Consider the following 14,064-nt stretch of genomic DNA (forward strand, 5'->3'; position numbering starts at 1 on the left):
ATCTGAAGATGTGTGAACCTATTCCCCTAAAGCATATATACATATTATAAACCAATGTAACCTCAATAATGAAATTAAATAAATAATAATACAAATTAGTGTAAGATAAACCCGCCCCTATAGGGCACAGAGGCCTCAGCTCCTCCTTCTGTAAACCATTACTTCCCTGGAGACTCCAGCCATTTAGCCTACTGTCAGTGTTCTCTGTCTGACATTCCTGGGGTATACTGCTGTGTGCTGTTCTGTTCCCTGAAGGATTTTCAGCTGCATGGCTGGCTTTATGCACTAGAAATCTGTGATATCCTCCTACCCAATCCCAGTTACAACCAAAATGTCTCCACACAAGAAAATGTGTCCCCTAATTAAGGATCACTGAATATACAGTGAACATTTGGTTTTGTTTCATTACTTCTTGACTGTGACTTTGCTTCTGGACTTATTTCCTTTTTTAGATTGCATTTTGAAGCTATTTTAGTGTTTTGGTGGTAAACTCTATTTTTGTTTGAACATATCTTTGTTTAGGCTCATTCCTGAAAGGCAATCTTGCTGGATATATAAATGTGATTAATACTTGTTTTCTCTTTCTCCTTTTAAGATGTTCTGTGTGAGGAGTTTCTAATTTTGAAAGGACATTAGCTCTCAGTCTATTACTGTTATTTTGGAGGTAGTATCTTGTCTGTCTGGTTGTTCTTCAAATCTTTCTTTGCCTTTGGTGTTCTGCAATCTCACTATGATATGGCCAGGCGTGTATATATATATTTTATTACATTTATATTTTAGGTATTATTTTTATGTCCTTAGATTAGTTGAGATACCTGAATCAGAAAATAGGGGTCTTTCAACTATAAGTTTTTGGATGCTAGCTGTTCCTTCCTGCCCTATTCCCTGTTTACTTTCTCTTTCAGAATTCTGAGCACATGTGCATTGTCTTCATTCTCCAACCTCAAAATGTATCAAAATATCTCTTTCCATATGTCATCTATGTGTCCATGTTTACTTTTTTAAATATTTATTTATTTATTTATTTATTTATGCATGCATGCATAGAACTGAGGTGTAGGCAGGAGGTGGGGAGATGAGAGGATTCACCAGAGACAGAGTGGGGAGCAGAACAGGCAGATCTGCTGAAATACACTGCTAAGAGGAGCAGCAGGTGAGACAGGAAAGGTCTGCTACACCATATGTGTGTCAGCTCCCTGGCCAGGGATTGAACTCAGTCCATGGTGGTGACAGCACTGAGACTTAACCCCTACACCAACAGGGAGGCCCCTATATGCCCGTGTTTAATTCTGGGTAACATTTTCAGGCCTCTCTGCCAATTCACTAAAATATCTCAAAGTCTGTATGTTATACACATGAGAATGTTAGATTGAATATTGATTCTACTATAAGATTCACATATAAAAGCTCTATCTAATTCTTTTTTCAAAGCTCACTAGGATTTCATATAACTTGTGTTGTTTACCATACATTTTATTCTAGCATTTACTTCTTTTATGTATATTAAATATACTTGTTTTATGTCCCAATGTTTAGGTCTGGCTGCCTTTGTCCAGGCTGACTGGCTCTGATGCCCTTCTTCTTGTGCACAATTGTCATTTGTTATTTTGTTATCACATTCCTTGGAACACTATTTGTGGGGACTGTTTTTGGCCTGGGTTGAAAGTGCATTTTTCTCTGTGTGTGTTTGCTACCACTAGATGTCCGTGGGTATTATTAGCCTGGGGCCCCTTTGAACAAAAATATTCCAGTTGGATATTTTGCACCATGCAAGAAAGCATGAACATGGGCTCCACGTTCATGCAAGGGGAAGACAAGTGCACTAGGAGACCTTTCAGGTCTGCAAAGCACAGAGACCTCCCAGCATGGTCTGTAATACTGCCCCTTCACAGGTCAAGCTTTTGAAGGGAGCCTGACTTTATGAGACAGATACTCCTGTGCTTCTCTCTCTCTGCTGGGGCCCAGCACTTGTCACATGCCCCCATCTGACTGTGAGTACCAAGCATTACCTTCTGCCACCCCAATGGTATCAGGAGATACTCCCAGTCACCATACAAGACTGATTTTCCTCTTTGGAATTCTACTTCTATGTTTAAGGGTTAATTTATTTTACTTTTTGCCATTTCACCTGTGCTTCTAAGAAAGTGTGTTTTATATCATATCAGGGATTACATAATTTCATAGAAAGTCAACTTCAGGTATCAGTCTTTCATATTTACAGGCAAGGGGAAGTCTCACCATGTTTAGAATAAAAATGTCCGCCAGCATAAGAGATGTTCAGAGGTACAGTGTTATAATTCTCCATCTTACACTTTTCCATGGTCCTAGAGCTTTTGAGAGAATTCACAGGGCCATGGGCAGTTGCCTGACATCAATCTTTTCTCCAGATTTGAAAGGCACTCTAAGCCCTGACCTCACCCCAGTGCCTAAAGAAATAGAATGAGAAGTGACATCCAGCTGGCAGGAGCTCAACCTTAGGGCTTATAAGTATCAGGAAGGATTTCCTGCTCTGTGGTCAGAACCATACCATGAGGGATAGCTAAGGGTACACAGACTGAGTGGAAAACTACACCCTTTACTCAAATTCACAACTGATTTATTTTATTTATTATTTATTTATTTACCTCAGGATTATCCTGCTATTTAAAATCAAACCATTAACAAGAACGGTGTCTAGACAAGAGAATTCCTCCTGGCACCCCAAAAAGCCCCTCTCACTGCCCTTCAAACACATGCTGCCTACAAGGTCACTGCCTTTATTGGAGACCAGAGTGTTGGTCTGGCACACAGCTATTCAAAAATTAGTTTTTATTTTATTTTTTAAAGATTTATTTTATTTATGCATACAAGAGCTGGGGTATAGGCCAGAGGTGTGTGGTGGGGGGGAGAGAGGATTCTCCAGAAACAGAGTGGGGAGCAGAACGGGCAGACGGACCAAAAACACTGCTGAGGGGAGCAGTGGGTGAGACGGGAGAGGTCTGTTGTGCCATGTTGGTAGCTCCCTGGCCAGGGATAGAACTCAGGCCACAGTGGCTGGCGATACCTTTATAGCACTGAGACTCAACTCGTGTCAAAAAATAGCTTTTAATAAATAAATGCAAACTGATATTTTTGTTGGTACTTAACAGATTTGGAGATATCTGAAAAGGAAATATTTGTGGGGAAACACAGCCACTGTCTCACCATGACACTTGCCACAGTCAGTCTTGTCGGACACCAAATTCCTCTGGACAGTCACCTCTCAGAAGATTCACACTATCATGCAGCAGTCTTTCCCCGTGTTCCATTTGTATGCTTGAGTTATTTTAACATATCTCTTATTCATTTCTTACAATGGGAGAGACAAGTAGGATATTCTTCCTATTTGCTATCTGAAAATAAGGAATCCCCAGGAAAAACCCAGGGCACAGGAGGAAGCAAAGTTCTGGAAGTTCACTCTACACCCAGGACTTGATCATGAGGGGCCTGGGTCTCTAAGCCTCTGACAGCAGCTAACTGTAAAATTCTGAATGACACCAGTTTCCTAAAGTGAAATTTCTCCACCTGTGAACAGAGGCATTACAGTGTCATGTGGCTATAGGACTTCAGGTAAATCAGGCTGAGCGGGGACATGATCAGCGGCATCTGCTCAGCTCCAGCAGATGGCTGCCACCTGGGAATCATCCCCTTTCCATAATGCACAGGCAATGTGGATATTCATTTTTGCATTTGTTAAATATCTGCACTGGACAAACAAATGTCTTATGTTCAGTGAGGCAAGCAGAACACCTCCTTAGGTTGAAGAGCAGTTCTCAGCCACGTTTGCCCTCCAGGGGTTTAATAATCCCCAAGCTCCTTCCTACCCTGGAGATGCAGTGTTCCATCCACTGCACATAAGAATCTCTCCTTTTTGCCCTCAGGGAGGCCCCTGGAACAAAATGTTTCTCTTCTTACCAGAACTCAGATTCTGTATTTTGAAGGACATAGATATTTATTTTGTCTTAAATGACATGAGTCAAATACAACATAAATCACAAAAACACTTAACTGAATTGATCAAGCACTTGCCGGACACAAATGCAGACCTACAGCTCTAAGCCTACATAAGCTTCCCTTCCTCTTTGTACCAGATATTCTCTCAGTCACACACAAAGTGCCACTTCATCACCATCTAATCAAGACGATAAAAGTGTCAGAGTTGGAAATATACAATTTCAGAGCTGAGGAGAGAGACTAGATGCAAATCCTGGTCCTGCCATTTATTAGCTTGATAACTTTAATGAAGTTACCTGTTTGAACATTGGTTTCTCTCTTTTAAAATAAACACCACAGGGCCTCCCTGGTGGCAGAGGAGTTAAGTCTCAGCCTCTGCAGCACAATTTCCATACCTGACCAGGGAGCTAACATGGCACAGCAGACCTCTCCTGTCTTGCCTGCTGCTCCCCTCAGCAGTCTATGTCAGTCAGTCTGCCTGTTCTGCTCCCCACTCTATCTCTAGCGAATCCTCTCATCCCCCGCACCTCTGGCCTGTACCTCAGTTCGTGAATGCATAAATAAATAAATCTTTAAAAAATAAAAATAAAATGAAATAAACACCACATTAATCAGCCAGTTGCGTAAATTAGCAAATATATGTGTATAAACCATATAGTTACTAGATAAAAAATGGTTCTCTTTATCCCATTATAAATACTCAAACTTTTATGGTGTTTATCCCATCATATTTCAGATCAAATATAGCAGGGCATATGTAAATTAGTAGCCATTCAAGTTATGTTTCTCCCATCTGGGTTAGAGACACAATTGAGAGGATCAGAGAAACTATGCTGTCACCCCCCTTTTTTTCTAATTGTTACGGTTTAAGTAATTGAGACAGAAAACCAGAAACTTAGAAATATATGATGTGCAAAATCTTACACAGAACCAAACTCAAAGGTAGCAACAGCATATGCATTATATTGAACATAAAGTCATACACCTTGACTAATTTTACTTTGCAAATATAAATAATAATATATTTGAAATGTAAGTAATGGTTAAGTAGCATCATCCAACAGAATAGAAATACTCTTAGATTGGAAAAATATGAAGACTCATTTCTTTCTCTTCACTGACACTCAAAATTGTGATAAGGATCTATTTAGATGAAGCTTTTAATTCCAAATTTCAAGCTAGATATTTTTCCATTAATAATCTCCTAGAAATGAGATTTTGCCACAGGGTTAATTACTACTGAGCTACTGAATGTTTGGTTGACTCAGTGGTTTTAAATCATTCCCACATAAATACCCCTCTTGGTTATACCCAGTTCTAGTCCTCACACAGCACTTATTAATAATTTGTTTTGTCTTTTTCTTCAAATATGCATACAATTGCTTCAAAATCATATACAATAACATATACATGATCAGAGGTACTGATAAGCTTTGATAACCAGTGTAGAAACTGGTAACATCCTAACCAAAAGCACCAAATGTGAAGATTTTGTTGTTCTCTGTGGCCTTATTTCAAGGAGTCACACAAATTCCACTAGGTTCTGTAAATCACTGAAAGAAGCTTTCAGACCCTACCTCTATCTTCACAGTTTCCCAGGGGATCAGAATTTGTAAGAGGAGAACAACGTGTTTACTACTCAAAATGAAATACTTTATGAATGAATTTCTTTATGAATGAATTTCAAATTTGAATTGTGCTGGTTTATATGACGATCATCAGAAGTGAACTTAAAACTCCTCTGCAAAGCCACTCATAGCTACCCATCAATTCATGATGCATCCTTCCCTCCACCACATTCCTATTTCTCCTTGGGTCCATGTCTATGAAGTCAATTCTAATTCTGACACCCTATGCTATGGAATGGATATGACCCCCTCCCCCAATTCACATGCTGAAGTCCTTACCCACGATACCACACAAAGTGACTATTTGGAGTTTGGATCTTTAAAGTGTTAAATTAAATGAGGTCATATGGGTTATCCCCTATGCAGTAGGGCTGGTGTTCCTATAAGAAGATATTATAATAATAACACAAGTAAAAAGACCCCATGAGGACACAGGAGAAGATGCCAAGAGAAAGGCCTCAGGGGAAACCAACCCTGCCACACCTGGATCTCAGACTTCTCACCTCCAGGACTATGAAACAAATTTCTATTGCTTAAGCCATCAAGTCTATAGTACTTCTTTATTGAAGCCCTGGCAAAAGAATACACCCTAGTAAGCAGACAGCGCATTAAAATATCACTATTCATAAGAAACATAAATCAAAGACAGGCTACTTATTCAAAGTTGAATGCTTGCTGGTATGAAATGAAGAATAGGATGCTTGACATAATTTGACAAGCAGTAGAGAAAATTCTATCAGTAACTATGTTTTCATTTGGATATACAAATTAAATTGCAAACTTCCCTGGAAGAATGAGAATATTTCTTTAATTAGTAATAACAGTTTAATGGTATTTTTGTTGAAGCTGTGAGGTCTTCTGCTGATATTGGCTAAGATCAACCAGGTTATAAGGAATGGGGTTACAACAACCAGTTGTAATGGGGTGAAGAGCACCTACAGAGGAAAAAAAAATTGGCTTGAAGTATGAAGAAAGAAAAGTGGGCAGAATGGGTACAAGTAAGCAACCCGTGGGAGAAAAAAGCAACTTCTCTCTAGCCAGCCCAATGCACAGGACAGCACAAGGAAGGGTGTGGAGTTCTGCTTCTCACTGCAGATACCCCCCATGAGCTTCCAGCCTCCACCAGCAATTTCTCCTCCCTCCTTCTCTCCCTCCCTTGGCATTCCCTCCCTTTCTCTCTGGAAAGTAGAGAACAGACTGTAACCTGCCTGTGTGCCTCCCAGGGAAAGAAGCCCAGGCTGGCCTCACTTTCATCTACTTCCTTGCTACAGTGAAGAACATTCCAAGCATGAGCATGACCTTATTCTATCACAACCTCCATTTGAATTTCATTTTCTTTGGAGAAGGGCAAAGTGGTTCTGACAGAAAATGTTTTCTTATCCATGTTCTCTATCCTCTCTGCATTGCAAACTATAGGCCACATTGATCTCTCTACAGTCCAGAATACCCAGAGCAGGCATGTGAACAACAGAGTACTCTGCCCCTTGGCATCACAATTCTCCACAGTGCAACAGACAAACCCCTTGGACTCAGAGCTGGCACTAAACCCTTCCAATGACCCCAACAAAGTACGGCATCCTTTTCTGTACATTGAATGAAACAAAAAAATACAGACACTAAATGACCTGCACAAAGGCACACTAAATTAGGGAAAGGCCTAGATATATGCCTGATACTAACAGAAAGGAACACACAGTATGTACTATTAAACTGTTATGTGGGGGCATAGATTATAGGAGCAGAAATATACTTAAAAGTTTGTAGCAGCTTTGTAACATATACGCAATTTTCCCATAGGTGGTGATGACTGGCTGAAAGTTAAGAATGAAGTGCTACTTGGGCCTCCCTGGTGACCCAGGGGTTAAGACGCAAACTATGAAGCAATCCGCAGCCACTGCAGCATGAGTTTGGCCAGGGAGAAACCCACATGGAGGGACAGACCTCTCCTGTCTCGCCCACTGCTCCCCTCAGCAGTGTATTTCAGTCAGTGTGCCTGTTCTGTTCCCCACTCTGTCTCTGGTGAATCCTCTCACCACTTGCATCTCTGGCCTGTACCCCAATTCTTGCATAAAAATGAATAAATCTTAAAAAAAATAAAAATAAAGATACTAAGATAAGGCTTGAGTAGTTTCCTATTAAAAAAAAAATGAAGTGCTACTTGAAGAAAAAAAATGCACTTACTACTATAATAAATAGGTTTATAGGTATTTAAATTCTTCCCCAAATTGTAATCTTTTCAATTGCCTATCTGTTGTTATCATCTCCCATATCCAGAATTTGAAATAAATCCTACCCTATTGACGAATGACTGGTGAAGACAGGAATTAAGTAAGAGAGTCCCCTTTTCCCATTTGCAAGGGCAGCTTTGTGACCTAGTAGCACTTAGCTATGAATTGCTAAAACAGAAGTTTGAATTCTTCTTGTGATCTCAGGTAGAACGATGGCTACTCTGTGATGTGCTTGGGCATATGATGTGCTATTAATATTAATTATCAGTTACCTCATGAGACACATCCAAGAAGTGACTATGGAATTATATACAGAAACAATAAATGTTATTAATTAAAAAAAACTGCTTATCTTTGATTGTATGATACTTGTTTTTTTTTATGTACTTAAAACACTCAAGAGAATTTTGTTAGGCCTACAGCTACAGCCCACCCCAAGCCAACACTGAAGATCCCTCTTCTGGGGCCCACCAGCACACATGCTTGCCTCTGCCTCATCAATTTTGTGTTGGCCCCAAATCACCTGGAAAGGTATCTGCCAGGCTCCCCTGTAGACATTTAATACTTTGAGGGGAGGGGTCCTGACCATGTATTTTGGCCAGGGCCGGTTCATATTCATTCCTTATCAAAGTTGTCTTATTTCTCCAAAAGATTGAAACTAAGAACTTTGAGTATTAAACTGAGATAGACCCTAGGTGTCAGGAGCTAGGATGAACCTTAGGAAAAGTCACCTCCTTTTCCTGTAGTGGAGCAAAAAGGAAAGTCAGTCCTGCGGCTGTTCATGGGCAAAGCCAGAAAGGAAATTCACATTTCCAGTCTCTAAATTCTGGCATTTCCCCCACACTTTGTGCATTATCTGCACATCTGTCCATCCTGACTTTGATACCTACAACACTGGGGTTGGAGGCACATCCTAGTCACATCCTGCATCAGACTCAAGAGGCTGTGCTCTGGAGACTTAGCAGGATTGCTCCTCACCTGCCTGCCCTGCTTACTTTTGAGGGCTGTCCCAGGATGTCCTCTACTACCCAGTAAGCCTCTGGCTTGCCAAGTCCAGGTAAACCATGAAGCCTGCACTGGGGGGTCTGGAGTCACTGAAGGGAGGCAAAAGGCTGTCGCAGGCCCACTAGTGGGTAGGACTTTCAGAGTTCACTGGAGGGAGGGGGATGGTTTCCCTGCCCTGCAAGCCATATGTTCTAGACAGAGTCTCCACTGAAACCAGAGTCCCTGTGGGGATGGGCTTTGGTTCACAGGGGAAGCAACAGCTGCAGAGTAGAATAGTTTAAACAGGTGAATATGATTAATTAAAGTCAAATTGACTTCCACACTCTGTTTAAACACTGTCTCAGTTTCCACTTCTCCATGAACTGGACAAAATAGATAATCATATACTTTATAGCATGGTATCAGGTTTAATCAGTTGATGCACATAAAAGCACAGCCTAAGCCTGACATACAGCAGGCGATCAGGACATGGCCAGTGCTATTAATATTAGTACTCATCTAAAATAAAACAAGTTTTAATCATGAGCTGGAATGCTTGTTTTTGCCATCCATCAGGCTTTGTCATTCAATGAGCAAGTGGGCTTATTTTGTTGTTGTTTGTTTGTTTTTTCCATTTTTTGAATATTTGCATGATACTCTGCATACATAATCTAGGAAAACAGATTATTTATATGAGTGGTCTAGCTTAATTGGACATTAAACAATATATACCAAATGACAACCTGTGTTTGAAAACAGATTGAGCATTTCACAGGCAAACACTTTTAACTCAGGAGCAGTAAATCACTGTTACAAGCACAGGCATAACTGTTGAGGAGTTCCCTTCTTGTCACGGGCTTCATTCTAATAAAACCCTTCTGTAGCGAATAGCAAAGGAACTAACGTGGACTGGCCACACTGCTTTAAAAGATTACCTCTGCTCTGAAAAAAAGAGGTCGGGTTAAAGAGACCCGAGCACAGCGCTGCTGTCCACCTCTGAGAACCAGAAAGCGCCTCTTCTTCAAAGTGGGGGAATAGTGCACAGAGCTGATTCACCCCTTCCTGGGAGATGCAAAGTCGCCCGCCTGGCGCGGCCTCTTACCACGAACTCCTCCAGAGTCTGGTAGGTCTTGCCCCGGAACTCACAGTAGTTCTTCCTCTCCTTGCACTGCGGACAGCACTGGCTAGTGTCGACGTGGATGCAACGCGGGTGCAGCCTCGGGCACTCGGGCTGCGCGCACAGTGGCCCTTCCTCAGTACACAGGCACGGACAGGCCGAGGGGCCGGGCGCGAACTTCTCCCCGATCGCGTACACAAAGCCGCTCTCGTCCACGCAGCCCTTGCCGCGGTAGTCCGGGTACGCATACTCCTCCGGCGGCTCGGGCGTGGGCGCGAGCTCAGGCACCGTGGAGTCCTGGGCGGCTGCAGCGAGCAGTGGCTCCTTCTGCGGGATGTCCCCGCGGTACCGGACCTGCAGGTCCCCGGCTTTGGCGCCCCCGCCCTGGGCAGCCCAAACCTGCCTCTGCTTGCTCCACGCCTCCCGGCCCGTGAGCCCTCGGCCGCCCTTGCTCTTCCAGTCCCGGCCGCTGCCGTTCTGGTCCCTCGCCGGGCGCCCGAGCTCGCTCACCCGCCCCGGGCCATCCCGAGAGGCGTGCTCCCGCTTCTCCTGGCCGGGCTGCTCCGGCGCCTGGGCCAGCTTCTCCAGCGGGATGCTCGGGCTGCACAGAGCCACCATCAGGCAGCAGGTGACCAGGAGGGAACTGGACAGCGCGCCAACTGCCATCGCAGTGGAGCTGGGCATCCCCTACCGCGTCCCGGCGGGCGGGCGGGGAGCGCCGCCGAGGGGCGAGTCGCATTCACAGCCCGGGAGCGCGCCGCCACCGGCCGGGAGCCGCCGTCCCTGCGGAGAGAACAGCAGCACAGCTAAGCCCCGCGGCCCGCGCGACCCGGCCCCCACCCGCCCCAGCGCTGCTGGGGCTCCCTCTACGTTCTAGATTGAAGAGCTGGACCACGCGGGCGGGGCGGCATGCCCAGCGTCGGTACCCAGCCGGAGTTCTTAGACATCACAAATTGTGGAGTCCTATGTGGAAGCGAAGTCCAAGGGAAACACTGGCCAGCAGGATCTCTCACGTAGTCGTGATTAACAGTCGCGATGGCCAAAGGCGGGTGGCAGAGCCGCGGGGATGCCGCGAATCGTGCCCGCGCCCTCCACAAAGCTCGGGTAGAACCATTTAATCCTGAAGCCTAGGGTGTCCTTCGCTAGCACCTAGCCATACCAGCCCAGAGGTTATTAAATGGAGATTACGCAGTGGAGTTAGAGACGAATGTCCGCGCCAGAGGAAAAGCGGGGAGCCTCCCCTCTCTTGTTTTAGGCCTTTGGGGAAAGGAGGTGGGGGTGGTTAAGGAAAGCCCCTAGGATCCCGCGGTGCATTTCCAACAACTTTTTAAATGACTCCACTCCTGGGAGCAGCCACCACTTCCCGCTCACCTCCCCAGGCTTAGCTTCTCGGAAGACTGTTCCAGACTAACCCTTGGGCGGAGGGATCGGGGATTCGGGAGATTAAGGCGCTTCTCTCCACCATTTGAGTCTAACCCGCTGCTCGGCGCCTTGGCGACCACGAGAGACCCGGGGTAGGTTTCAGCGCTTGGTCTGGTAATTGATTTTACCAGGGAGGGGTGTTGGAGGTAGAGCAGAAGTGCAAGGCAGATGGAAATTCAGGGCTCTGAGTAGGACTGATCCTTTCTCATACTCAGGTCTCAGAAAGCCTTTCTAAATCCCAAAGTTTTTTGTCGCCCAAGGGGGCCGAAAAAATGCTAGACGCGGCAGGATGCGGGCAACCTATGGCTTTTTTCCTCCTTGCCCATCCCTACCCGACCGGCCCCGCCACAACCCCCGCGACATTCGGCGCAATCCAGGGCGTTTGTCTCCCTTTTTCTTACTACCCCTCCAGTAAAGCTTCCGCCATCCGCGCCCTCTGGCCACTACCATCCCTTACTCGGCGGATCTCGCCCCGGGGCGAGGGGACCCCTTCAGAGCAGCAGAGACTAAAGGAGGTATAAGGCGCGTCCCAGCACAAGCACCCAAAATACACCCTCACCCTGGGGAAAACTGCCCAACCTACATACATGAGCACAAGGCGCGGGCCAGCCGCCGGGTTTGCTGCGGGCGCAGGGGCTGTAGCGACGGGTGCGGCCCCGCGGCGCGGGCGCCCATCCTCCGGCGGGCTGGGGACCCGCGCCGGGCGCACCTCGGAGAGCGCAGCACCACCTGCGCGCTCTGCCCAGCGCGTGCACTGGGCTAGGGCGTCTCCGTTGTCTTGCTCATCTCGCCGCCAGAGGCTGGTAGTCCCGGCTTCAACTAGCTTCAGTGCCGCCCTCCGCGGCTCATCACCGGTCTCGTCCTCTCATTTCCACGACCAAGCGTGCCCGTGGGCCCGCCAGGGTTCTGCCTCGCTCCTCTCCAGCGACAGGAGTGGAAGCTCTCCAGCCCAGGCAGCCTGGATGGCTGGGCAGCCGCAGCGCGTCCGGGGGAGAGGAAACGCCCGGAGCGCGGCGGGCGGCCGTTTGGCACCGAGGCCGGGTGGTAAGCCCGCGTGCCCGCCTCCCGTCTCCCGCCTCCAGCCTCTGCCTGCCGCAGCCGCCTCCCGGCCCGCTCGCTTTCTCGCCGCATCCTCTGCTGCCCGCGGCTGGGGAGGGCAGCGCCTGGGTGACCTGCGCTGCTCTGGAGTTGGAGGACCTCATCTCCCTAACTCACTAGCCGCCCTCTACCCCATGCAACCCACCTGTCAGTCTCCACGCGTCTGCCTTCCTACCTCTTTGGTGGCCAACTCGGCCAGGCTGCCATTCTCTTTTTCTGCCACTCACTGTCCGCTGGACCTTTCATCTTGACCTTTTCCCCTTTCCTTTATTCTTCCCTTTAATTTCGTCCTTCCTAATTGGCACCCTCTGGCTTTTCGCTCCGTGGACAGCTGGATTTTGCCACTGTTGAAAAAACTGAACCAAACTGTGTTCAATTTGGAATTCCAAAGCCACGTTAGCTTAGCAGACTAAGTATTTTTCCTTTTTATTTTCAGAAACCCAGAGGCATAAACGTTTCAGGCTAAAAAAAACTACTAAAAATCAGAAGAGCAGACTTTTTTGAATGTCTACCTATTTTTGGCCCCGTGAGCCTCTATCTCCCCTTTCCTACCCACTGTCTCTTCTCCAAATACAAAAAGAAACATTTTGGTTAACTTTGTTGGAATGTTAAATGTAAAGCTTTACGTTTGGGATTGTTTTCACTCCTAAATTGTAGTGGATGAGTGTGATGTGCTGCTTTTTTGCATACCCAAGAAAAAGTACCTTTTCAAAGCAAGCCAGAAAATGGAATTTACATTGAAATGTCTATTCCCAGGGTTTTGATTCCTACTGTCATTTTGGAATCACTGAAAAGGTCCTGATGCATAAACACACATTTTCCCCAAGATCAGACCTTGGGCTGGGGGTGGGGTGGTTTGAAACAAATTCCTTTTCTCCCCAATCTTTACAGTAGACAGACCAGAATTAAATAAGGGCCTAAAAATGACAGAGAAGACTCCAAGAGCCTGGGGTGGGGTGAGGGGGGGGTTCTTTTGTTCACAAGTGCTCTCATATACATTGGGGTAGACCAAATAAATGTAATTAATAAAACTCCAGTAAGATATGTAAAATATTCTACTTCCTGCTGAACAAATGTTTGGGGGTGTGAATGAGGACATTGTATGTCTCTTTATGGTTTTCACCTCAGTAAGCAGCTGCTTTGTCCCAGCCTCTGGGTCACTGTGGAGAACTGTGGTTATGAGACAGTGGCACTCGCAGGAAGAGGTCTGACAAATTTGGGAACTTATTATGTGACCAGGTGTCCAAATCACTTTATTCTGTCAGATATCCTCAGAGGTGGTATGACAGGGAAGGTGAGATGAAGGCAAAAACACTTTTAGAAAGCTTTCTGTCCTCAGTGAAGAACAATAGCCATGCAGCCTTGATTAGCTGCGTAATTCAAAGAAATGTAGGGGACTTTGCAGGCATTCAAGGAATTTAGTGTCAATGCAATAAATTGTTCAGATCCACTTTATTTGTTTTGTATATGGTCTTCTCAAGCTACAAGGTAAAGGTGGCTGCAAAAAGATCTCTGGTAAGGGAGTGAGGCAACTGAATTCTTGCCTAGGCTCCTCCAGGGGCCAATTTTGGAAATTCAGGAAAGTGACCCAGTGTCTCAGTGTCTTTCTCTTCTC

General features: G+C 45.6%; 1 protein-coding gene across 1 annotated transcript in view; it reads right to left on the reverse strand.

Moving 5' to 3' along the window:
* The window catches only part of VWC2 (von Willebrand factor C domain containing 2), a gene marked incomplete at both ends in the record, with an annotated part of 149,923 nt that extends 139,310 nt beyond the window's left edge, over positions 1 to 10,613 (reverse strand). Inside the window, one exon of the mRNA XM_084247971.1 lies at positions 9,915 to 10,613. Within this exon, the coding sequence (XP_084104097.1) occupies positions 9,915 to 10,613 (699 nt within the window). The remainder of the gene's footprint in view (positions 1 to 9,914) is intronic.
* Between the last annotated feature and the right edge of the window lie 3,451 nt (positions 10,614 to 14,064).

This window comes from Talpa europaea, assembly GCF_964194135.1.
Source record: "Talpa europaea genome assembly, chromosome: 11".
NCBI classification, from domain to species: Eukaryota; Metazoa; Chordata; class Mammalia; order Eulipotyphla; family Talpidae; genus Talpa; species Talpa europaea.